Source organism: Hemibagrus wyckioides, linkage group LG01 (genome assembly GCF_019097595.1).
Source record: "Hemibagrus wyckioides isolate EC202008001 linkage group LG01, SWU_Hwy_1.0, whole genome shotgun sequence".
In the NCBI taxonomy this organism is placed as follows: domain Eukaryota; kingdom Metazoa; phylum Chordata; class Actinopteri; order Siluriformes; family Bagridae; genus Hemibagrus; species Hemibagrus wyckioides.
The window spans coordinates 21,078,410-21,104,807 of NC_080710.1; the positions used below are offsets into that span (position 1 = coordinate 21,078,410).

At 40.6% G+C, this 26,398-nt stretch overlaps 1 protein-coding gene across 1 annotated transcript in view; it reads right to left on the bottom strand.

Annotated features, from left to right (window-relative positions):
* Window positions 1-3,933: 3,933 nt before the first annotated feature.
* Window positions 3,934-26,398, bottom strand: part of emc2 (ER membrane protein complex subunit 2) — a 29,338-nt gene continuing 6,873 nt past the window's right edge. Inside the window, exons 4-11 of the mRNA XM_058393358.1 lie at window positions 23,072-23,157; window positions 21,011-21,068; window positions 14,758-14,843; window positions 14,537-14,596; window positions 10,723-10,804; window positions 10,424-10,534; window positions 8,913-9,017; window positions 3,934-4,625 (exon numbers count right to left, since the gene is read on the bottom strand). Coding sequence (XP_058249341.1) covers window positions 4,539-4,625; window positions 8,913-9,017; window positions 10,424-10,534; window positions 10,723-10,804; window positions 14,537-14,596; window positions 14,758-14,843; window positions 21,011-21,068; window positions 23,072-23,157 — 675 coding nt within the window. The 3' untranslated portion in view covers window positions 3,934-4,538. The remainder of the gene's footprint in view (window positions 4,626-8,912; window positions 9,018-10,423; window positions 10,535-10,722; window positions 10,805-14,536; window positions 14,597-14,757; window positions 14,844-21,010; window positions 21,069-23,071; window positions 23,158-26,398) is intronic.

Consider the following 26,398-nt stretch of genomic DNA (forward strand, 5'->3'; position numbering starts at 1 on the left):
AACAAATCAGCAAAATATGTGAATGGGTGAACAAAATTTGTAGAGCAGTGTTATATGAGTAATGTTGTAAGAGCTGAACACACTTTAACCTGAGCACCAGGCAAAAGGTGCTACCCCATGATAACCCCATCTTGTATTTACCAACAACATTCACCCAGGAAGTTCAATCGAAGTTCAGACTTACTTTTTCTTCAGATTTTAGACCTCTTGAAGGCAAGCTGCATGTCTTCGAGGCATGCTGATGGTTATTGAGAGAATTTGTGGTTTATAGTATTATGGTGGACATCATAACAGTGTACTGAAGTGCAGTATGTCTCTCTTTCTGCTCTTGAACACATCATGCTTGTTGGGTGGTTGTTGAACCTGCCCATTATTGTGCTTTCTCTAACAGTATGGGAATAGTCTCTAAAGCAAAGTATTGCTTATTATCGAGAAGTGTCACATACTGTGATATTTTCAGTGTGAACAAGCTTTTTGCTTACTCCATCATTCAGATCTTTGTCCTGTACAATTAACCCATTTACACTTAAATCAGATTATATCCAGATCATATCAAAAAAACTGTTCATATCCAATATTTATACAATATAAGAACCTCTGTAGTTTAAACTTCATTTGGCATCACACCATATCCAGTTCAGTAGAAGGAGTAGAAGGAAATGTCCATAAATGAATATGATAAATGCTTTGGGTATGATATATGGGTTATGCTGGCATTCTAAGCAGAATACGTCCAAGACCTTCCGAGAACGTTGAACTGCTTCTTGAAATAGCCACTGTAAAGCAGGTCCAGTAATAAATCAGTTAGGTCTGGAATAATCTTACACAGTAGTGAATATGCTTTGGTATTGCTTAAATGCTTGGACAATTCCGTAAATGAGGGGTAAACTCACAAGACAAGCTTCTGGTCAAAAGCATCTGGGCTGTTTTTCATGGCTTGCTCTGTTCTTGGAAGGTCATTGCTTGTGAGAACAAAACGTTCCAGGAAATTTCATTTAGTTGCATTTAACGTTGAACAGGAGAGTCTAAAAGAAAATAATTTTATCAAATTAAACTCGTTGTGATGGAATTCAACCAAGATGCATCGAACTTCTGTGCATGAAAGAAACCGGACAAAAGTAAACCATATGAGTATTTAATAGCAGAGTCATGCCTTATACTACTCACTTTACTGCATTACATACTCAGATCTTGAGCATTATAAATCAATGTACTGTTATTGAGTGGGAAACTAGAGAAAGACTATATATATTAAAAGAAGAAATAAGCTTGATCAAACTGAATTTTTATCCTCTTCCCCGAAGCAGCGATGGCTGTACAACAGCTACTGACCGACTCCGTACCATTTTATTCTTTCTCTGGGAAATGTGTCCAATGTGTGTAGTTTTGGAGAGACTTGCAGGCTATCGTCAGCTATTTACCAAGTATTCTCATGGTGAAAAATCCTATTGGAGCACAGTGACTCTCTCTCACACCCTCACCAGCTTTTCTCTAAAAGCTGGTCAATGTGGTGATGACACACAGAGCACGAGTGATTAATACTACTGTTGAGTCATCCACTGGGGTGAATCTGCAGGGGTTTGAAATGTATAATGCAAAGCAGACATCCATTTTGCTCGACCAGTTTAGAATCACCTGCTTTCCATGAATACACTTTCCAGACAATCCAGGCCAAGATAGAATACTAAATGACTAATAAGGGCTGGTACAAGTACAGTTAACAAGATTACTACAAAAATCCATTGTTACAATTCAGAAAAACCCACTTTTTTTTACCTTTCAGACAAACAACCTGAGCAATGAAGGTGGGTATCATTGCTGCCTGAACCAGATCCATGGTTCTTCTCCACGTCCACATTCATGTCCCCTGGGTTCTCTGGTTTCCTCTAACTGTCCAGAAAAATGCTGGCAGGTGGACTGGCTAGGTTAAACTGTCCCTAGGTGTGAATGTGTGTGTGTCCCATATTGCCCAGGATCCACCACAACCCTGACTGAGATAAAGAGGCTTGAATGAATGAAATAATACTTAAAGGAACTATAAAATCTTTGCTTAGTAATCATTCTAGTAGGAGCTGTCCAAAATTGTATATAAACACTTTATGGCAAACAAAGTTTTTGAACACCTGAACAGGAATTCTATATGTAGACCTTTTGCCACAAAGTTGGAAGACCATGATTGTCTAGAATGTCTTTATATGCTTTAGCATGAAGTTGTTTCCTCAATGAATCTAAAGAGCCCAAAACTGTCCTAGCATGACAATGACCCTGTGCACAAAGCAAGGTCCATGAATATGTAGTTTGCCAAGGTTAGTCTTGAGGCACTCAAGAGGCCAAGCACAGAGGCCTGGCCTCAACCCCACTGAACGCCTTTGGGAAGAAATAGATCACTGACGTCTCTACAGGACACCTTGCCTTCACTATCGCTCTTTGGTCGAATGTTGCCAAGCAGAATTCCAAAATCTAATGAAAAGATTTTCCACAAGAACGGAGGATGTTACAGCAGCAAAGGGGGAACCAACTCTATATTAATGCCAGGTCTTTAGAATGGGATGTTAAAGTATCATGGTCAGGTGTGCCCATACTTTTGGCCATGTAGTCTACTTGGGACATATATTTCTCTCAGGTGTTTAACATTACTTAACTGCATTACTTGAAAATGCTTTGGCTTTCACACCATGACCTTTCAGTTATGGCAGAGTCAACTAGATATTCAAGTCCCCATTTTGGAAACACCCTCCCACCCCCTGACTACAGATGGCACTATTGCGTTAACATTAGCCAGGTTTCCAATTCTCAAACATATCATTCATACATCAGAGTGATTGACATGTTCTTTTACAAACCACTTACAAGCATTTAATGACCTTTACAAGAAAGACCATTCACTTCCTCATCCCTCAGGATCCCCCATGTAAATGATATTGTCTCTCCAGTCAAACATCCTTGATGGCTCTTCAAAAGGCACACTTCAGCTCAGTGGTTCATGTAAAAATAACCACTCTGTCAGTCTCTGGGCTTTCATTGGCTTGGGTAGGATGGAATGTAGAGTTAAACGCAGACACATCCACTGACCAAAGTATTAAAACTGACGTGTATATGGGTTTCACCGCTGCTACTTTGGGCTCTCGACCCCTTTACAACAACGCTGGCTTGCTACGTGACAAAAAATGAGAAGCCATAAAGTCAACGCTCAACTTTTCCACCAGACTGGATGTAAAATTATGAGACAATTGCTGTGACTTAATAAACAAAAAAGAGATGGAAGTAGCAGCTGACCTTGCATGGGTGAGTGAGAAAATAAGACCCTCATTTAGCCCCAACGTGATTCAGCAATTACAAACCAAACCAACGTGGTAGGAAACCAGACCTACTTTTCAGCAGTGCTCACTCTCACGAGAGAAAACTTTTTTGGTTTTAGGTATTAGATATATCCAGGTGTTCAATTAGTGGCAGAACTTTAGTGCTTCCTGATTTCCAGAAGTTACAGTAGGATGATCAGTATATAGGGCTAGCTGTGACCTTCATTTCAATGCTAGATAAACTTAAGTGCTCCAGCAGATGCCTCCACAGTGGCTGCGGGTTACAGCACAGTCTTAGCCAGTTTGCCTCTCTAGAAATAGTTAGCTGAGGGCGGATTATATGAACATGGTTATAGTGATTATTATTCTCTTTATTACCATTATCACCACAGTGGTCTGGGGGTGGTCTGATGTGAAAAGTCAGTTCTGAATCAGGAGCACTGTGTTCAGGCTCTTAACTGCTGCTCTCTCATTATGTGGAAAGATGACGATCAGCCAAGCAGGGAGCAGCTGGTCAACTCAAAAGGACTTGCCAAGCAACCTTTTAAAAGGGAAAAGAAATTAAACGGGTGAGGCATGCTTCACCAGTCACGTCTTAGATGGAACAGTACATTCAGACACTGAGGCTTATGCATGTTGTTCAAATAGTGACGTTCTTTAATTAGAAGGACAGGTGACCAAAATGAACAGTCGAAAAGTCATACTAGAAGTGACAGAGCACATACCCATTTTCAGTGTAAGCCACACCCTGCCCTTCCTATAAACATCATTCATTGTCTATTCACATTAGCACACCTAATCTTATATTCATCATCTACCTGTATTTTCAAAAACACTATTAGCCCACCCAGGCATGTATCTGTATACCACCTATTTACCACTGTGTACGTTTCTTTCCCAGTTCCTGACCTTTCAGCCCTTGATATGTTGTTTCAAGACTGACTGATTTATATATATAATATTATATATTATAAATAATAATTTATATATATATTATTATATTATAATATGTGGAATGGTTGGGGGTCCTTGAAGGCTGGACTGTTGGACAAGTAAGAACTGTAAAAGGGGGGGTGGTGGGGGGGGGACCAAAACAAACAAAACAGAGTGGGAGAATGTGGCGGGGTCGGTCGGGGTGGTCCACTCCGCTCCGCTTTGTGGGTGGTGCTGGGCTGCAGTGTGCAGGGAGAGCTGCCATGCTGTTGTGGTGACCGAGGCTAAGGAGGAGAGAGTTGAGGCTTAGGACATGGTGATCTGCATGGACTCCAACATCTCCTCTACTGCCTTCATCGAGCATTTGTTCTCCTTCTTCCCACGGCCGGCGAGCTGAGAGACAGTGGAGAAGGGGAGCGAGGGGGAGGGGATTGACAGAGAATAGAGGGTTGAGGCAAGGACATCGCCTGATTCATAAATGGTTCTCTACAGATCATGGTTTAACACAGACCTTGTGGTTCATTTGATTCAACAGGAAAGAGAGATCACCTTACAAATAGGTTATGTTAAATGACAAGTATTTAAAAACATTCCATCTCACTGCACATACTGGATCCAGTTTTTAAAGGATGAATAATGTGTCAAATGAATTCAGTTAACTGAAGTCATAAGCTTGCAATAAGGAATGGAACAGCTCCACAGGTTTAGTGCCAGCTCTCTGACCCCTGTGGATTCTGCTCTGACGTGGCCTAATTGAGTTGCTAATTGAGTCTCGGAGGTCAGCGTTTCTCTCTTCTTTTGCCCTACATAGTGAACAATGTATGGAGGGAACAAATCTTAATGAGTCACCACTTATTGGTCAATGGTTATTTGCCCAAACATGCCACCTCTCACATACACAATTTCTCCATCCAGTATGACTCATCCCAAGAAACCCTAAGCACTCCTCTGCCCTATTAAAAAAAAGGGACAAAAATGACCACCTCAGCCATGCCACAGCCTTCCACATCCCTCCACCCAGCAATACGGCAGACCCATATAAATTAGGCCAAAGGGCCTGCGCTCAATTTCTCCTCATTAGCCTTTCTGAAAACCATACAGAGAAACAGAGGACATATGCCCATTGCTTAGCTCAGCGCTCTCTCCAATTGAGGTGTGTGTGTGTGTGTTTGTGTTACAGCTGTGGGTGCGCTGGCACTTGCCAAGGAGAGGAGCATGTAGTTAGAGTGAACTCACTGGGTAAACAGCGCTAGAAACAGACAGAGCATGGCTGAGCACACTGCCATGCTGTTTCTGGACGGACACCAGCGTTTCTCTGCGTCCTCACTGATAACTCATTAGCCCCAGAGGAATAGAGTTCTCCTCCCCACCTTCTCTCATCACACAAACACACTTTAAAAAAAAAAAAATGGTACTGCCTCACTGGAAAACCTTGGTGGATAAATAGGCTGATGTGCGACACGGACACTGCTGCTTTCTCTGTCATGTGAGCGTCTTAAAGTCTAGAGTCTTAGTGTCCTAATGCAACTATTCCAACACACTAAATTTAAAAAGAAGCTTGTAGCTCTCAGTAGGGTTGTTACAGTGTCATGACTCCCAAGTCCTATTTGGATTGGACTAGTTTTACATGGGGAGCTGGGGTAATATAATTATTACCGCAGTGTCTCTGGGATTTTAGCTTTGTCCATATCAGTAACGTTAGAAATTTTTTATAGACTGTGTTTGCATACGTCTTGAAAGATTACACTGTATAACAATCTAAAATGTCCAGTAGAAATAACCTCAAATAACATATATCCCAGCTGAACTGACATTTTGGTAACAGCTGCATTACATCCAACAGAATGAGAGATGCTTTTTCCTTCCTTCTTGCAGCTTTGTAAAACAGCTACAAGAAAGTTTTTTTATTCGTCTCCCATCGGCTGAGTTTAGTTGGCAGAAATATAAAACAGACACGATTTGTCAGAGACTTGAGGTGTTTTAGGGAGGTTTTATCCATTTTAACAATAGATGCCTTCTTCACAGGTGCATCCCAAAGGACTTTTCTGCTCCGGTCTTTTCAAAAGGTACTGTATAGTCAATCAGATTTTATAGTTCTGTTTTCTTTCATTTTTACCATCAGACTCTGTCTTTTCTTTTTAATGGTCAAGTAATACCACAATAAACTGGATATTTATTAGACTAGATTATCATACTGCAAATTGCAAATTCTAACCCCTAGACCCAAACTTTGGAATTCACTTGTTCATAATTTCAGTCTGTCTTTTATATCTCTGATTTTAAACCTCAACTCGAAATACATCTCTTCAACACCCAAGCTGATGTGTACGATGTCCCACTTTCTCCTGCCTAGGTATCCTGTCATTTTATTTCTCCTTTATTATTTCATGCAACTTTTCACTATTATACCACTACAAATCCTGATTCGAATATGCTTCAGATTCATGTCCTGTTTATTTTTGCTCCATTTATTTTGTCCTAACTTTTATTTCTGTCACAGATTCAGTACGAGAAAGGTGCCATATATATTTTTTTATTACATCTCAACATTTACTATTCTGTGCACATCATGTATAAATCACTTCCATCCAATTACTTTTTAGCTTGTGTTTTTTAAACTTTTCATTGTTTTTTATATTTGTAGCCAGCATGAAGTAGGAGGTTATGTTCTACATAAATGCACATTAAGTACAGTTTGAATGAAGATGAAATGAAATGATCTATGGGTCGTGTCGCCTTTACTTCATATGCGCTGGGTGAAGAAGACTTCACCACTGCATTTCGTTTGCAATGAGACGCCATCAGCGTGACAGAAATGTGAACAGAACAATTTAATAATAGCACCATTTATTGCACTGAAGTCTTTTGAAGTACAAATAAAAGTATTGCAAAAATGAATATGCTTCCTTCCACTGTTAAACTCTTTACAGCCCTTAGTCATGGAAAGCTTATTGAAGTGTGCTGCAGTTATGCCCCAGCAATACTCTGCCTTATAGCCTGGGGAACATATTACTAACTGACAGGAGAGCCGTATCATTTAAAGGTTTCGCAATCAGACAAAGCCTTGTCACAACAATTTTCACTGATCTTCTAACAACTGCGGTAACTGGTACTAGTATGTCATTTCTTTGACTTACTGCCCCAACTCTCCCATCACATAAAGGCAGGTTAAACACCAGGTAGGCGGTCCTGTACACCTCTTGACATTAACACACCTTAGAACATCCATCAAGCTGACATACACCGCTTAACGGGAAGATGTCATTTAACTAACATCAAAAGCATGGCAGACGATCCGTCTCTTCAAAAGAGCGTAAAGGCTAAGGAAAGCTCAGCTCTCTTACTGCTAAATGACACTAAGTGAGTACAACACACCTGAGTGTAAAATACAAGCAAGCAGATTCTTTTGAAAGATTGCGCAACTGCATTCCATATTTCACACCTCGACTGATTCATCAGAGGTAACGGAGACAAGTATAAGGGTGCAGTAGTGTTTGTTACTATCCTGACATTAATATCCAAATATTCCCTTTCACCACCAGAACCAGCCCCTGGGCCACATCGGCTTTTCATATGCTCTGTGTTTAACTAAAAAAAAATAAAAAATCCACACACAGTTTACTGTGAAAATGTTTTGTGTTAGCCAAAGTTCATGCTGGCTAGGGGAGTCGATTTTAACTCGTCTCAGAGCAGGCAAAGAATTTAAGAAAGGAATTTTTCTCAGCCCTGACGAGGCTTTGTCCGCAAAAACAGCGTCATCCTAAACCAGTGCCCTTTTCTTTAAATCCAGGTTTCCTATCAGGTTTAAACAGATGGTTCTAACTGACTAACTGGGGAAATGAAGAAAGAAAGATTGATACCAGCTATTTTTAGTGAGGAAATTCTACCTGCCATCCACTGACACTAATATGCATCATGAGATTATGAGATTGATAATACTTTTGGGAGATGGAAAGACCAACTGGAAGGAAAAAAAAAAGCTTCAGGTGTGTAGAAAACCTGGGCTTGCTAGCACGATCTACGTCAGTGTAAAAGTAAATGGCTGTAATCCCTCGCATTATCTAAAATTCTTAAATGTCCTGCATTTATACTGTCTAATGGGTTCTCTGTCTCGGAAAAGTCAGATTATCACTGAAGGGTCATAATGCTGAAACCCCCACTAACAGCATGAAAAGGGGGTTAGGGATTTTAACAGGAGTATTCTGAACACATGGGGTACCACTAAGTGTGTGTGGGCTAAATAAGACCCTCTTTATTACACATTTAATTGTCAAAAATAATAGATGTTGCCCTGATGGTAGTTACTACTACTATTAAATGTACATTTACGCTCCATGTGCCATAGCAACAGCATAAACCATGTCAGCGATACCATCTGAGCAGCACTTCAGTTTTTCCTTTCCCAGTATCCCTACTCCCCTCTATTATTTACTGATGTTAGTGGTGCATATTTTCCTCTCACCGGCCCCTGACACCAAAATTTGGCACAGGCTGGTATGATTCATACCGAGGGGGAATCGATAGCAGTGCTTTAACAAACATAGAACAGCTGTGTAACAAAATGCTGGGCCATGTGGGCTTAAGTCAATACATTAGCTGAGCCCGACTGGGCAAGAGTGCAGAGAGTGGATCCAGTGTGTAGGCAGAGCTGAGAGAGAACGGTAACTGTACGTGTCTTACCTGATAGGCTCTGTTGATTTGCGAGGCAGCCCAGGCAGCATACTTCACGTTGTCCTTTTTTACCTTCGCGCTCACTTTAGGGCTACTGGCAATGTGACTCGCTGACTAGAAGGTAAGAAAGATAAAAAGCAAATCTGAATAAATGCCAATACTCCTTTTTTTTTGGGGGGGATCAAAAATCTACAATTAATGCATGCATGAGTCAAGGGAGAGAGAGATTATAAAGTTGCTCAGTTTAAACAAGCGGTAAATCATGAAAGGTAAAAAAGCTCAGATACCACGGTCTTTAGAGGGAGGAAAAAATGAGTGTTTCCCTGCTGATTGCATTAAAAGCCCTGGTGTGCCATGTCCTTTAGTGCAGCCTCGTCTCTCCATACGCAGAGATAAATGGTGCTGACAGGGACACGAACGCTTGGGAAGCGGCATGTGGCTAGTGCGGTACAATGTGAATCATACACTCCACGCCACCCAAAGCTCTCTCCTTGACAACCACAAAGCCCATATCACTCCCATGTTAGTGCAGCCAGTGACACACTGCAAAACCCAGAGGAGTCCATGAAAGAGCTGGCTATGAAAGTCCTCTCCATGGATAATGCTGAAATGTTAACTGCGCATTAATCTAATACTCCTCCGATTCTGACAGAGTATAGCATGTTTGTGAAACTCAAATATCACCTTTCCTCATGATTACAAGATATTTTGTCAGGAAGATGCCCATCAGTGGAGAAATTTAATGCTCCTGCATGCCTGTTACTAATATTAGGTACAACACTCTACATACTAAGATAATGCGGGCACTGGGACTATCAGAGTACCTCAAGACATGCATAAAACAACAGTATGGAAGCCAGCTGGACGTGTAAAGTGCAGCGAGTGCCAACAGCGGAGGCCTATTCCTGTTCCTTCCATGCATGTGACACATGCTGATAGCACATCAAAGTCGTGTGACTGCCTGAGCCATGTCTGAACTCCTGCAACAGTCATACGTTTATGTGTGTGTGTGCGCAGGCGTGCGTGTAAAAGAACAGTGCACGCCTGTGTGCGGTTCCCCACATGTCCGCTGCCTTCCTTTTACTCCCAGCTGGCTATTTGTGTTCCTATGTCAGGAGTCACTTACAAATGATGCATTGGTGTTAATGGACAACTTCCTGTTTAAATAAATACGCAGATGAAAGGCTTATTCAGCGCAGATACGTCCTAAGCTGAGCAGCTGGTCCACGTTGGACAGGACGATGGCCGGCTCTCTTCCATTGTTTTATTGCCGGGAGTTTATTTATCTTCGTCATAAACACAAAAATTGCCATGCAAAAAGTCTGCAGTGCTACATTTCCGAAATGATGCAGATCGGGGGCTTTTCCCAGGTGAGGTGCAGGAACAAGGTCTGCGTCAGCAGTGACCAGCAGTTGCCGAGGCATAATACAGTCCCTGCTCCTCTTGCAGAACCTCAATATGCCAGAACGAGAAGAGGAGGTGTTTGTTTTTCTTTAGCTTTGGCACAAGTCATGACTCACCATATAGAGGCCAAACAAGGCCCTCATGTTTCTGTTGTTCAGCTTGAGTGCCTGCGCAAAATACTTCCTGGCCAGCTCCAGGTTCTCAGCTCCCCCTTGTGTGTATTTCACCTAGGAGAGAAAACACAGTGCACAGATGCACAACATGACACTTGAGGTGAATTATCTCATCTTTATGGACAGTAAGCTACACTGGTGCAGAGCGTCTCATGCAACTGAGGAAAGCTCCATTAAACTAAAGCCAGGCAAACATAATGACAGACAAGCGAGAGGATAAAACAAGCTGTCGGTTACGGTACCTCTGCATACTGCTCACAGTACAGGTGATTGTGTGGGTTGGTCATCATCAGCTCCTCCAGACAGAAAGCTGCTTTGGCATAACTAAAAGAGCACAGAAAGAAAGAAACAAACAAACAAGAAAAAAAAATTAATAAGGCATATAGAAACCTTGTAGTACACAGAAATGCACTGCTCTATACTGGTGTAGCCTAGCCTAGTGGCTGCTGAAGTAGAAGAGGATTTAGACTTGCTGACAGCAAGAAAATGGCTCTGCCCAAGGTTTTCCTTTTATCAGCCTTTATAAGGACTGATGGAAAAGTGTGTGCGAACATCCATATGGTGAAATGATGGATGTAGCTTTGCATTAGCACTGGCAATTCTGGCCTATTTTCCCCGTCTCATATGTTCTTGGAAACTGATGAGGAGAAAGGAGAGAGAGTGTGAGATCTACCACATTTCTAGGCACATAGTATCAATCTGTCTGCCTGTTCCCTCCAGGCTTAATACTCTGTCTTGAGGTCACTGCTGAGCAGCAGCACGCTGTGTCACTTTCAGATGAGATCACTTCTTTCTGCGAGCTGCTGAGCTATGAACTCCAAGCTAATCTGCAACCGCTTCACGTCTTACAGACACTTTCCCCTCCATGGGCTCAATCAGACAGGACGATGGAATTCTCGCATACACAGACACAGACTTTCCAACTCTTCTCTCCCATAAATAATCAAATCATTTTTGCTCCACAAAGACTATCATGATAAACCCGCAACACACAAATCGAGCCAGACTGTGTCCAAAACCTGCACGTGCCTTTAAGCAGCTGGTTAAAGGCTTCAGAGCCTCAAGAGTCTCGCGTGTTTTCAGCTACTCCGTACGAGATCGGTTTTCATCTCTGCTTGTAGATTTTCAGAGGTATATCGTTTTATCAAAGCAGACCAATCAAAAGCACTGGTGAGTTACAGTAAGAAGTCTATAGCTTGGCTCTTTTCAGAAGAGATATTAGAGTACCAAGCAAAATAAAAGATCATTTTAAGAAAAGGTTTAATCTACTCAAAGGGAGAAAAAGGATTTTATTTTAGGACTTTAAGGAATTTATTTGTAGTTGCCCAAATTTTCTATTAAATAAAAATGCCATTGCTGTGAACCACCACTGCTACAATCTTAAATATTCTTTTCAGCTAATAGGAGCTGACTGCTTCATTCCTAGAAGAGATAACCAAAGCTATTCTTCTTTAGATGTATTAAAAAAAACTCCCAGATAAAAAAAATAACATTGCGGCATGCTTAGCTACACAAAAGCTATTTCAATCATAATTTCAATGATAGCCCCATCTTGTGGGGAATCTACCATCTGCTCAGCTTCTAAATACTGAACTGCTTATATTTTATCCAACAGCCACCCAAGGGTCAACTAAAGTCTCTGGAGAGAGAGAAAAATAGTCATATTGTATGATGTTAATAGGTTGCACAAATACAATGAAGTATAAACCAGTACAGAACACAGTCTGACACCTAGATGTTTAAAATATATAAGCCTGTATAGGCTTTAGGATATGTGAAAAATCATCAGACAGACAGACAGACAGACAAATAACAATCAAACCGAAATAGGCACCTGTAAACACTAACAGAATTGCACCCTGTGAACGAAAGAGCTAAAACTGACAGGAAATGATGCATCTCAATTCACCAGTGGCTGACTGACCCATCAAGGCTGACTCTGTTATTAAAGTGTGTTGATGTGTAGCCAAGTAATGAAAAATATATCTCATACACACCCACACACACTTTGCTCAGGTTATTAACAATAAAATAATCCACAAGTTACACCATTCTTGGGACAGGAGATTGGCTCTTTTTTTTTAGAAAAAAAATTTAAAATCTATTTTTGGCTTGGGGTGAAAAAAAAAAAGTTCTTTGATGAGGATAGCGCCGGCATTACTTCCTCTCACGACATGAACAGTCTATCAGATGATTTGGAATATGTTTAAGAGACATCAAAGATTAGAGTAGGGGCAGATAGTGAGTGAGTGAGAGAGAGAGAGAGAGAGAGAGAGAGAGAGAGAGAGAGAGAGACTGAGGGGTAACAAAGAAGTGGGGAACAGGCCATTCAGAAGGTTGCAGGCTGCTTGCAATTACCACTTCCTTTCCATAAAGACTTTCAGATGTGCTCCTGCCATGGCCCTGGGAAGGAGGGAGAGAGGGAGGAGTGGAGGAGGAGAAGTGATCAGCACATGCCACAGTGCTACAAAGCTCAATATACCCCACCTGAGCTTCAGAGTCACTGATGCCCATTTTATTCGGATGGATTTAAGACGCAAATGATAACGCTAGCAAGCCAAGCACTTACAGGCTTCATTAGAGTGGGTTGATTCCATCAACATTAAATCTACATTTACAGCATTTGGCAAGGCCCTTAACCTGAGCGACTTACACAAGTGCTTTATAGATTCCATCACACACAAATCCTCAGGCTGGTACAAACTGTTCAGCATCTAAAAATGACCATCCAGATAAAACTGTTTTATAGGTGAAGTAGAACAGAAGCAAACGGTACAAATAGTTTACAGAATAATAATAATGCTCATACCCAAATCACCTGCTAGAACATATGAAGCTCTGAGGAATAGAGCACATTTGTAGACATCACTACCTCGGATTTAACTGTTGTGTGGGATGTTCATTCCTAGGAAATAAATCTAAGAATGGCAAGATAAAATTTAGATTTCTAATATAGAAGCTGCCAAAAGAACATAAAACTTGCCTACATATATTCAGTCGGCAGGGTGGCACTAAAGAGATAAAGTGGGAGTTTATTTCTAATCATCTTAACTCATCAGGTCTTGTTTTTATTGGCTGGGAGAGCAAGTGCCACCACCTTGTCCTGGGAATCCCCCCCCCCCTCTCTCGCTAAACAGCATGGAAAAGAAAGGTGATAATGCAGTTTGCAGGAAGAGGAGGGAAATGGGGGAAAAGAAGTCTAGAGTCTCTGACCTAAAATAAAAAAAGAAAGAAATCCAAGGGTCATAAGAGAGAAATTGACACACGTGTAGACAGGGGGTTGTCAGAGTGAATAGTGTGATATTAGAAAAGTTGGACTAAGCGAGACGGTAATCCTCTCACCCCTGGATTTCCTCTGGCCACTACAGCAATAAAGCCCTTACACAAAAACACGAGCTAGCCAATATACAGCCCCCTCACCGGGCTCCTGCATTCCTATAGGCTGCACCCTCCAACCACGGAGACCATCTCTCCCACACCCACACACACAGAGAAAAACAATTAAAGAGGGATATAGAAGTAGTGACAAAAACAAAACTATTTTCCTACACTGTTTATCTCTGGTACAAACACAAACTCCTGGCAACAGAGATATCAATAGAGGGGGAGTTTTATCCTAAGAGTATGAAAGAGGGCTTAAGGAGCAAATCCTATTAAAGCCCTACTCCATGTGACAAACAGATCCTGAGCTCAATGCAGGCCTCTGACTGAGACTGGCATTTTTCTGGATTTCCCTCAGGCTGTCCCACAACCCCTCAGGATGCAACACTCATCCACTGAAGGATTCCCTCAGATGGGCAGTGAATCTTGAAGCCTTATGTTTGTGATGTTTAGATGTTAGTCACACACAAACAGTCTCCAGACTTCAAATGAATTCACATCTACACCATTATCTGGAGAGAGGATGGGTCAGTTTTGTACAATTCCTGAAATTTCATTAACAGCTTTGGCGAGCTCGATGAACGGTGTGAAATAACAATGAAATAAGCCATGTTTTCATATGCTAAAATGACTACCGAACACACTGAGTACAGATAAGAGATCAATTGTCATTACTCATGTTCGTTGATGTAGAGTTCTGACAGCTCATGCCATGCTTCCTGGTCTCCCACAAACCTGCAAGACAAAGTGACAGTTAGGTTCTTTACCAGACAAAAGCAGGGTTAAGGAAGGGGCTCAGGGGCCAGCTCAATCAAAAGGCAAAGCCCCTTTTAATTAAAAAGTGGAGGGGAAGGGGAGGAGAAAATGGGGCCCAAATCCGCTTGTAAAACACTCACTGCTCCAGATATTCATTGAGCGCCCGGATGGCCTCATTGCTCTTGCCCTGCGCACGTAGAATGGAGATCTTGCGCTTTCTCGCTGCCTGTGGAGAGACATCAACAGAGGATTAGTGCTCTGAAGCTTCAAGTGTTTGTCCCGAGAGAGAAAAGGACACAAGAGAGCAAGCAAGGAGGTGTGTAAATGATCAGGGTAGATCTAGAGTGACCTGCTGGAATGTGCACTTTCACCTCCAGGTCTATGCTACATACTGATCAGTCTTATCAATCTTATTCACAGAGGTCAAATAAACATCGGTCAAGCCGTCGTTCACACGGCAAAATAGTAGTGTTGCACTGCAGCTTTAAAAAAAATAAATAAAAAAGCCTAAATGTACTTTATTAATGACAGCGATGCTCCAGATCACGGACTGTAAAGACTTTATTGGAGACGCTCATAGACTCTGACATCATGAGCTTGCTACTTAGAGGTGAACATTCAGCCAGACCAGATAAGTGGTGACTCATCATGTTTAAGTGGAGAAATTAATATATTCATGTAAGCTCAGGCCAGCACGAACCCAGGAGCTCCCTTAGGCTTAGCTCGCATCGGCCCCAGATCACGTTCATTTTTTTTTCCCCCTTTTTTAATTCGACCTTCTGGCGGACAAGGCTCTCATCAATCTAAATCATAATGTATTACGAATGCTTCTATGACTTTTCCAGGAGTTCTTTTTTTTTTATATCTACAAGTGCAGCTTTAACCATAGAAGTGTGCAGTCTTGCCACATAGATTATTTATGGACTGGCATTTGATAGAGTGGCTCTTCCTTACTCCCACAGTGCAGACCAAACCCTGTTGCGCAGGGCATGAGTCACATCTGAGCAGCAATAAATCTGAAACTGTTCCGACACCGTTGCCACTCCAAATCCACTTATCCATCACACAGGCAGGCACAGCCACCAGCTCTGCTGAGAGCACCGGGCCGAGACGTCGTGCTGACACACGCACACGTGCACACTTCAAAAGGACTTTGCATGGCGCCCCAAACCCCAACTGAAACCTAATACCTAATTAGGCCATCAAAAAACAGACAGCAACAGATGATCTATATGGAACAGTGACATTCTGTTAGTACAACCAAATCTGTGGGTTCCTGGTAATGTTGGCAATACATGACGTTAGTTTTAATGAACTGTAAATATTTTTACAAAAGCCCAAAAATGAGCCACTGTGCTGTATTTTGCCTTCTTCCTTCCAGAATGACGGAGGCTGATTGCGACAAGTAAAAACATGTTAAACACATCACTCTCCCAGAGGTAACAATTTCGAGAAGGCTGACCATGTTATTGTCAGCACTCTTTCTGAATTAGCACTTGAAAGCCTTCACACTGAGGAGATGGGTGTTTATAGCCGCACTCCTGTTTCTACAGGCCCACAGGCCGAAGGGATTACACAGCCTTTTCTTGTTCTCTCTTACAGAAAAAGCCACCCAATTGCTACTGAATATAGATGAAATATACAATAGGATTTCCAAATCTCTCTCTCTCATCGATTATATATTCAAACGTTCTTTAACTGTCCACCTTGACGGCAGACTGTAATGTTTCTTTCAGTGGGTATTTAAGAGGAGTCAGTGCTGCTTTCGCCACACAAATCGTGCATAACCGAATTGTGGCTTTGCAATTCAATCAAATATTTCGGGTTAATAATTTATACGTTATTAATGTTCTATACACGTCGCCAAAACTCCGCCAGGCCAAGTTATGCTAATACAGTGCAAAGATGAAAGATTTATTGGAAAGCAAAATCTTCCGAACCAGTGTCAGTGACGTACATCAAGTTTAGGGCTTTTTAATAACCATGTGGGTGAGAAGCACCCACACATGATTGGACAAGCATCTAGATTTAGTTCAGTACAAACCCTCTTGTAGGAAACCTAAGCTTACAAAAGATGCATCATTCGACAGAACTGTTCTATTGCATATAACGGGAATTTTCGTTGAGCTCATATGCTTTTGTCAATTACAGATCGAATGTGAGGAATGAGATGTTAAGCAAATCCGGACCGTTATTCAATCTAAAAGGGCTAATTAAGTTAGATTTTACTGTATTGAAGTAAGGGTCATAATTCCAAGCATATTGTTAGTGAGCACTTCAATGTGTAGAGAAAGGAAGTGAAAGCAAATGGTATACATAAGCTTAGGAGATTTTTTTTTTCCTAGATCGTTGCTGTAGGTATTGGAACGCAACAAATGGTGGAAGGGCTAACGCATAGTTTTGACATACTTTCGACACCGCCATGGCACAGAAGCCTTGAACAATTTTTTGTTGATTCAACAATTTTGGTTAATGGGTACCACATCTATTCTACAGCCTGTAATTACAACAGCTCAGTTTCCAATCTCAGCTCTGCACGTTGGGATGCCTCACAAGTCTTCACCGTAGCCGCCAATTTTCCGCCATTTTCTTGGATCATCCTCTCCCTTCTCACATTCCGTGATGAGAAAATAGTGTCCAGATAAGTCTAACCCAAACCAACAAAGACAGGTAGCCTAGATGATGTCATCCACTCCCATACCACAACCTCTGCTGCCCATCTGCTAGCCAGAGTTTTGGATTGTGGGAAAAAATATATGGCCTGGTGGACATTGCAGCACTGTTTTGTTCCATTCCCGCCCACAGGTTTGAGGACACGGAATCTAATGGGAGGTGGCCGGTGTTTGGAAATCAGGAAAGAAACAGACCCTATCACAGAACTCTGGGCTGGACCTCAATATGTCAGAAGAGTTCACAGGGCACCTGCCTATTAACACAACGTTCCCATAAGTGGGCGATTCTCACCCGGCCTACACCAGGCATGAACAGAACTCGCCGTTTTTTAATCTACACTGATGCAGACAGAGACTAAGAGAGAGCCTTAACTGAACAGACCAAATGACGGAAACTACAAACTACACAACTAAATATAAAAGGCTTATACAAAAGCATTGTTGAACTGTCAAGCCCTGACTAGTCAGAATGTGTTGATTATTTTTCTATAAAAGTAGAGTACAGCAAGCTGAAATTCAAATCGCTGGTTTACATTCAGGTGCTCATTCTAAATACGATACCATTTCTATAGTAAGAGTCTCAAAACTGATAATAACTAGATTAAAAACATATCATTGATGTGGTGAAGCTTTCTGTAAAGAGCCAGCTCTAACATTCATGGAAGGAGTCTTGAGTATTAATGCTGAATAACAGCAAATTTTAGCCAGGAGAATGTCTTCATGACAGAAGAGTTTTGTCCTGTTAAATTGAATAGAAAATTAAGAAAGAAGCTGGGGTTATAATTGCTGGATAAATTCTTGGTGCAAAAAAATAAATAAATAAATTAAATAAAACACTGTAGCACATGCCATTATTGGAAGAATAATCAACTTCGAGGTGGTAACTGAACTGTCCTCAGCTTCACACCACCCTGAGACTGATTTAGCATACCCTTTTCTTTTTGATACAGGTGGTATTTATTTATTTCTTTAGCTGGTATTAACTTGTTATTAAAGAATGGTCATTTGCATAAGGTCACTAGAAAAATCCCTTGTAAAATATCTGTGCCAATGAATGACATGCTCATGGACACTTTTCTGCACACCACCACTACAACAGCACATATTGCCCTAGAATTGCACACAGCTTCATACATTTGCTGATTATTCATAAAAGTTCATACTGCTCTTCCATCAATCTGTACTAATATATTATATTTTCTACATATATGTTTCCCTGTAGAGCTTAAAAAAATTATTTTTATTGTAATTCTATTCTAGTCTATTTTGATGACACAGACAGTCGAAATTTCACCACGTCTTTTTGTGTACGCTCGTAAATGTGACAAATAATGGGGGATGTGGTAGCTTAGTACTAATTAAGGTGTTAGACTACTGCTTCGAAGGTTATAAGCTCAAATCCCAGGTCCACCAAGCTGCCACTACTGGGCTCCTGAGCAAGGCCCTTAACCCTTAATTGCTCAGGTGTATAAAATGAGATCAAATGTAAGTCGCTCTAGATAAGGGCATCTGCCAAATTCTAGAAACGGAAATAAAATAAGAATTCCATGAGAAAAAAATCTGTACTTTTGTAAGGCTTTTTTGTAGAGCAAGTTTTATGTCTCTCTTTAACTTTTTGGTCCAGCTAGTCCATGAGAAACCAGGTTAGGATTGTGTGACTGAGTGAGCCATTCCATTACGTTTTTTTAACTATAGGTACAAAATAAAGAAATATGATCTAAATAATATTTAGATGTATTTAAGGACAAATAAAATATTATGTCATGTCTTTTTTGACCAGTGAACCTATCTGGTATCTTTTGAATGGCTTTCATATAAATTGAAAGACTTTTGAGGGAAATGCACTTTTTTTATTTAAATTTATATATAAATTTTACAGCAATATATCTTCCATCTTGCATCAGAATAAGATATCACATAAAAGTCTCTTTTTAAAGCACATACTCCAGCCACATCTCTGTACATTTAAACTCCAAGTGATTCAATAACGGAGCGTCTCTCCAGATCTTCTAATTAAATCACGCATGGCTTAGACAGTCAAGAGAGTTGATTAGTAAATATAATTATGTAATGCACATTACACCACATGTTCGACTTGGACACCATGTGAAAATGAGGAAAACAGGTTTCCATGTGGGAATGTGTTCTGTTAATGCTCAGAGGAGCAAAAACAAAAAAAAAAAAAAATCAGGACTGCATTAAAAAAAATAAAAAATGAAATAAAAAAAAAACTGTGACTGAATTGTTTTGACACTATCCATTTTGCATCAGTTATCTCAAACTCCCGTTTGTTCAGTGTGTTTGCAATTTAATCATGGGAATCGGGACAGGGTCTCGGTTGACTAGTCTGAAAAACAAGCAAAAAAAAAAAACGGAAAAAGAGTGATGGGGGCTCTGTGGGCCAAAAGAAGCAGATAGTAAAATAAATACCAACGGTAATGATATAATGAATGCAAGGGGGATTGAGGAGAGGCAGCAAGCGAGAGGAGGAGGACATGAAGAAGGTTTTCTTGTGCAAGATGAGGATGACTAGAGTTGAGGGAGGGAATACAGTCAGTCACAGCAGCAGAGTAAGAGAGAGGTGACTGCATCGAGGCGTGTGCCGGTTTATTGACTTTGTGAGTAAAGCTTTCATGACTTTGAAAAGGACTGACTGTTAGGTGTAGAATCCATCTTTGCTTCATTTTGCCAGCCCAGAGAAAACATTTCTTACAACTAAGCAAGTCCATGTGTCAGAGTTGTGTTGAGCTTCTTCAGCAAAGAGCCAAAACAAACACATTCATTTGAGAATGCATTAAAGCATTTATTTATTTTTTTTTTTATACAGCCACGTGTCCATGTGGAATAAATTAACAGCAGGTATGTGTTTGGTGATGGTAGGATGGGCTGACTGGGACAGACTGGCAAAACTTGGGCATATTTGGTTGCTGTAAATGGTTCAAATGAAACACGGGGTAAATCAAGTTTAAAAAAAAAAGAAAAAGAATGATGTGTGACACATGACTAATGTGAAAATGTGACACATGACTTGCAAAAAACAAATTAGCTCTGTGGCTACTGTTATGTTAACTGAGGAGCAGAAGAAGAAGCATTTCCATGTTGAGTCAGAAAGACTTGACATGAGCCACATGCTGGTTTTTATTTTATTACCCAGATTGGTGGATTTATGGGGTTATAGATCAACTGGATGATGAACTATAGTTTTTGCAAAATAGAAGGGGACAAGAAGCAAATCCCAATCAAATGCACTGGCTTTTTTGCAAGGGCAAAAAAAAAACTCTGAACATAATGTGCGGATTAAAGCTAGAGGAGGGGAAGAATGAATGCCTTGAAACATTTACATCTGCATTTATTTTTGTTGAAAAGTATATTTCTAAGAGTGCAATACAGTCACTTCCTTTCCCCACTTGCATTTGGGGTGTGTGAGAGAGTGTTTGAGAGAGAGAGAGAGAGAGAGAGAGAGAGAGAAATACAGGAAATAAATCTTGATTTTAACAAACATTCTAGACTCAAATGTCACAAATGTATACGAATCACAAGACAGTGAGTGACAACACTCAGAGAGAGAGAGAGAGAGAGAGAGAGAGAGAGAGAGAGAGAGAGAGAGAGTTAATAGAAAGGACAGAGTTCAACTAAAAGTTATATGACTTGCAAAGAACTTCAATCCATTTGACACGATACAATCGAATCACAGCAAGCTGATCTTTATGTCTTTACTCACCGTATTAGTGGGATCGTCTTGCAGTATCGAATCGTACAATTTGTTGGCATCCTCATACCTTTAAAAGTAAAGAGCTGTGTCATCATTTGTTAGGCAGCACCGAAATCAACAGAGCTCAAGGCAATCAACGTCTTGTATACAGGGCAGCTTAACTCCTCGCACAGATTAGCGATGTATCTAAGGAAGGAAATAAACAGTTGTCTAGCGTGCCTGTAGTTAGAGTCTCTGGGCAGCTTAAAAATGAATCAAGTTCACGAATGAACACAAACATCTGGATCTGCGATAATTGCTAGGACTTTCTTCTGGATTTGCAAAGACTGCTGCACCTCTAAGCAGATCAGTCCTCACTTGCAACAACAATTACACCTCGCTCGCAGAGCTGCTTCCTCGCATGTTGAGCAGGAGAAAAATAAACTTATGCCATTTACTAAAGAGATTTGTTTTAAAGAAGAAATTAAAGCACTGTTTGATATTTCAACATATTTCTGTACAGGTAAATGATTCCTGAAATGAGTTCATTACCAAATGAGAGGAACAGTAGAGTGCTAGATGAATTTAGTTTTTGTGAAAAGTGCAGTACAAAAAACTGATTGTCAGTATACTGGCATACACTGGCTATTTTCATGACGAGAAACGGATTAAAATGTAGAAAAATATGGGGGGAAAATAAATACAAGTCTTATAAATAAATAAAAGATTTTTTTTTTTATTAACTTTGTAAAATGTTTATCGTAAATCCAAAACCAAATCTGGCTTCTTTTGATTCAAAACATTTTCATATTGAATTAAAGTGATTAAAATGAATAAATAAATAAAATCCTAGAGAAGTTGAAACCATCAGTAATCACACCAAGATATTGGATTTGGGCATAAAGGAGGAGTTATCAGAGACTTCCTCGTTAACAGCGATTTCTACATGACTGTAGAGCATGACTGATTTTGTAAAATTTACTCGTACTAAACATTCCCAATCAACCTGCCATATTTTAAAGATATAAGAGTTCATAATGGTTTTGAGGTCTGAGGGTGGAACAGGTCACCTATTCATCTTTCTGAAGCTGAGGCCTCCTTAGAAACCAGCACCTATTTGCTCATTCCCTGGAATTCCTCAATGCCCAACAAAAAATGATTTTAAAAATTCTCAGTCTCCAAGGACCATTTAAAACTTCCACAAAAGCTTCATGTTCATTTTTGAGGAAGGAAGCTAAATTTGTGACTTAAAAAACAAACATCTTGCAAACCGTGTCCTCGTGATTAAGACCTGTTTGTGCTCACAGCTGCCAACAGAAGCGACTCTGGATCTTATTATCAGTGAACAGCTCCACTTCCACCCCACTTCTCCCCTAACATCCACTTTATTACTCAACTGCACTCTGGCACATCTAACATAACACAGCAATAGGGCAAGCACGCCTCCACCACTTGGCTTTGTTTATGTAGGATTCAGGCATGTTGTGTGTGCGTGTGAACGTGTGCGTGTGTAGGGCTTCATTTAGGCAGCACGTCTGATGGCAATTAGACTGAAATTTGCAGTTTATTTAATCTAACAGTCCAGAAGCGATCGTTCTCAATTATGGCATGAGCGATAAACAAGTCGATATGGTGCACAGACTGAAAACCGATGACTCATGAAATATAAACATATTAACATTGATTCTTATTACTTTCGCTTGCTGAAACGAAAGGGTCGAGTGAAAACAAGATGTGACACGGTCTGTTTTTGTCAGGCTATCCAGCTATTTCTAATGCACCTAGAGGCTATGCAAAAGTCAAAGAAGAAAAAAAGAAAGAAAGAAAGAAGAATAAAACAAAACAGGGGCCTCCAGAATAATAGTGAATCCTACCACTTCCTCCCTGGGAATTCCTCACTTGGGCAAAACAACCACAGAAATATAAAATCCTGAAACTATCCTTCGCTCTTCCGCTTAGTCAGTGGAATGGTGGCTTACTAAATAAACAGCCTTCCAGACTACTTCTCAACCTGCGCCGCGATCTGACCCTCCACACCCCAACACACACCCAAGGACAAGCTGGCTAAATTTGGGTTCTAATTAATCTTACCTCTCCAGAGCCTCGAGCCGCATGCCTGCTAATCGTGTTACTCTGTGACTGTCTGGAAACTGCCTCTTCAGCTCCTGTAGGCAACTCTGTACAAAAATATAGAAAACCTGTGTTATAAGCACATAATGCTGTGTATAAAACCACAGAAAATGTGTGGAGTCAATGTTTATGACAACATGTATATCACTCTACTGTTATTTCGTATCAGTTACAGGCAATAACATGCTTAGGGTTCAACTCTGGTTCAACAGGTCCTATTATCTTCCCGGGTACAAAGGATGCATCAGGTCTCTCCTCTGTTCTGGCACTTAACTCTTCCTGAAATACTTTAACTAGCACTTAAAAACCAGTGACCTAGTGAACCAGTATCAGGATGAAACTTAAAACTTAATAGAAACTTCATCAAGAAAGCATGTCACTCCGGATAAAAGTATCTGCCAAATACCAGAAATGCAAATGTACTTCTGTTTATACAAAATTTATTTTTGTATAATTCAAGGCCAAAAATTGATAATTGCATAAACTCACTGGTCTGAGAGAGCAATATTACATGAAAGGCTTTTGAAAAGAAAAATGTGGTATTTTAGTGGTTAGGGAGTTGGACTACTGATCGGAAGGTTGTGAGTTTGAATCCCAGGTCCACCAAGCTGCCATTGTTGAGCCCTTGAGCAAGGCCCTTAACCCTGAATTGCTCAGTTGTATAAAATGAGATAAAAAATGTAAGTGTCTTTGGATAAGGGCATCTGTCAAATGCCAGAAATGTAAATGTAAAATACACAGATCAGGCATAACATTATGCCCAGTGACAGGTAAAGCACTGATGATCTCCTCATCATGGCACCTGTTAGTGGGTGGGATATATTAGGCAGCAAGTGAACATTTTGTCCTCAAAGTTGATGTGTTAGAAACAGGAAAAATGGACAAGTGTAAGGATTTGAGCGAGTTTGACAAGGGCCAGATTTTGATGGCTAGACCACTGGATCAGAGCATCTCCAAAACAAAATTCTTGTGGGGTGTTCCCGGTCTGCAGTGGTCAGTATCTTTCAAGAGTGGTCAAAGGAAGGAACAGTGGTGAACCGTCGACATGGTCATGGGCGGCCAGGGCTCATTGATGCACGTGGGGGCGAAGGCTGGCCCATGTGATCCGATCTAACGGACGAGCTACTGTCGAAGAAGTTAATGCTGGTTCTGATAGAAAGGTGTCAGAATACACAGTGCATGAAAGGTCAGGGCTGTTTTGGCAGCAAAAAGGGGACTAACACAAGATTAGGCGGGGGGGTCATAATGTTATGCCTGGTCGGTGTATATATGTGAAAATTACTGATGCAGTTGTGCTGTAGGATTTTCTTCTTTACACTGAGCTACATGTTGCTCTTTCACATGGTGAGGAATGGGGCTCATCAAATCTAATGATTTCCTGGTCAAAAAGGAATGGATATTCTACAGCTTAATCCAATCAGCGATTAAGCAATCAGCGGAATGATCGGTTTCCTGCTTCCTTTGAGTCACTGTTTCAGCTGAAGCCAGCAGAAAAGAGTCTCTTCTCTACATATTTATGAAAAAAGGAGGCCAAATTAATAAATGACATGTTGAAATAAAGCTGGCGCTAAGTCAGCTCAGAGTAAATCTTGTACATTAGGCAGCATATTTTCCGTCATAAATCATATCAGAACTTTTCCCACCTAATGTGGAATTGCAAAGATGAAGTGGGGGGGGGGGATAGAAAAAGGTTTTAAAAAAAATGTAACGTCATTGTCACGCTGAAAAGTGACATACCTTTTCTTCTTCAGTTTACTAACAGACACCTGAAGGTTTTTGCACTAAAACAGAATGGAATTTGTAGCAGTTGATGATGCTGCCACCACCATGCTGCACTGTGGTTTTGGTCTGATGAGACCAATTCCCAAAGATATAAATATTCCACTACACATTTCACCACATGGACTGGGTTGATGTAGTTGAGTTGGTATGTAGTATGTTTTTTTTTGTGAGATGCTTCTTTCTATTCCTACCCCATAGCCCAAACGTGAAGAATACGAGAGATTGTTGTCACATTCAGAGAGTATTCACTTCTTGTCAGATATTCTTGCCGCACCTTTGATATTGCCATAGGTCTCTTTGCAGCCTCTGTGGTAAGTATTTGTCTTGTCCTTTTCTAAATTTTGGAGGGACGTCCTGTTCTTGGCAAGCACATTGTGGACCATTCAGCAATCAGAAGAAACCAAGAAAATGTGAAGAAAACCCTACAGAAACAATCTTCTTTTGGTTAAGCCATTCCTTGTTGTTTCGGATGCATGCTTGGGGTTGTAGTCGTGTTAAAAAGTAAAAGTCCTTTTCATCTACAGCTTACTCGCAGACACCTGAAGGTTGTGCACTAAAATCGACTGGTATTTGTAGATGTTCATGATTCCCTTGACCTTGATAAAGGGCCCAGTTCTGGCTGAAGAAAAGCAGCTCTAAAGCATAATGCTGCCACCACGGGTATACTGTTCTTTTGTGATTACAGAATTATTATAACTTTCAGAATTGGTCTCATCAGGCTATAACACTTTTGGACACATGATTTGAGATTGTTGTCAAATTCAGAGAGTAATCACTTCTTGTCAGATATCCCTGCGGCACCTTTAATATTGCCGTAGGTCTCTTGGCAGCCTCCCTGGTAAGTATTTGCCGTGTCATTTTGGAGGGACGTCCTTCGTAAGCTCTTTGTTGACCATGGATTCAGCAGTTGGATGAAACCAAGAGGATGGTGCAGGAGAGCCAAAAAATTTTGTAATCACTTTCTAAATATCATTAGGATTAAAATGATTATTTTTTAACACATGATCTTTTTTTATCTATCTTTCATCTCTTTCAGCTGGAAAATGGCCGCTTTTGGCAATTCTTGGCTGAAAATTGTCCGTAATGAATACAAGTAAACTGATGTTAAACACACATACACAATATTATACAATAACATAATTAAATAATGCTAACTATATACACTATCAACATGCATTTACAGATTTTATTTGACGTTAACAAACATTCTCCGGTTTCTTTAACAGAAAGCAAGGCCGCGTCTTTTAAGTGGGAAAATCTTGTCAAGGCAAGCGTACTGGCTAAACAGTTTCTAATGTGAGATGACAGGAAGGGCAGGGCTTCCAGGGGATCAGTAAATACTGGAGAGTTCAAAAACCTACGCAACTGTCACTTACTCCACATTGATGTCAACTGGTTCATCTCCTGTTTTTACTGGAGAGAGGGGAAAAAGGAGACTCTTTTGCCAAATTGTTAGCGAGAACACATAGCACCATAGTGTGATATTAAAAATCTGGCATTCCTGAT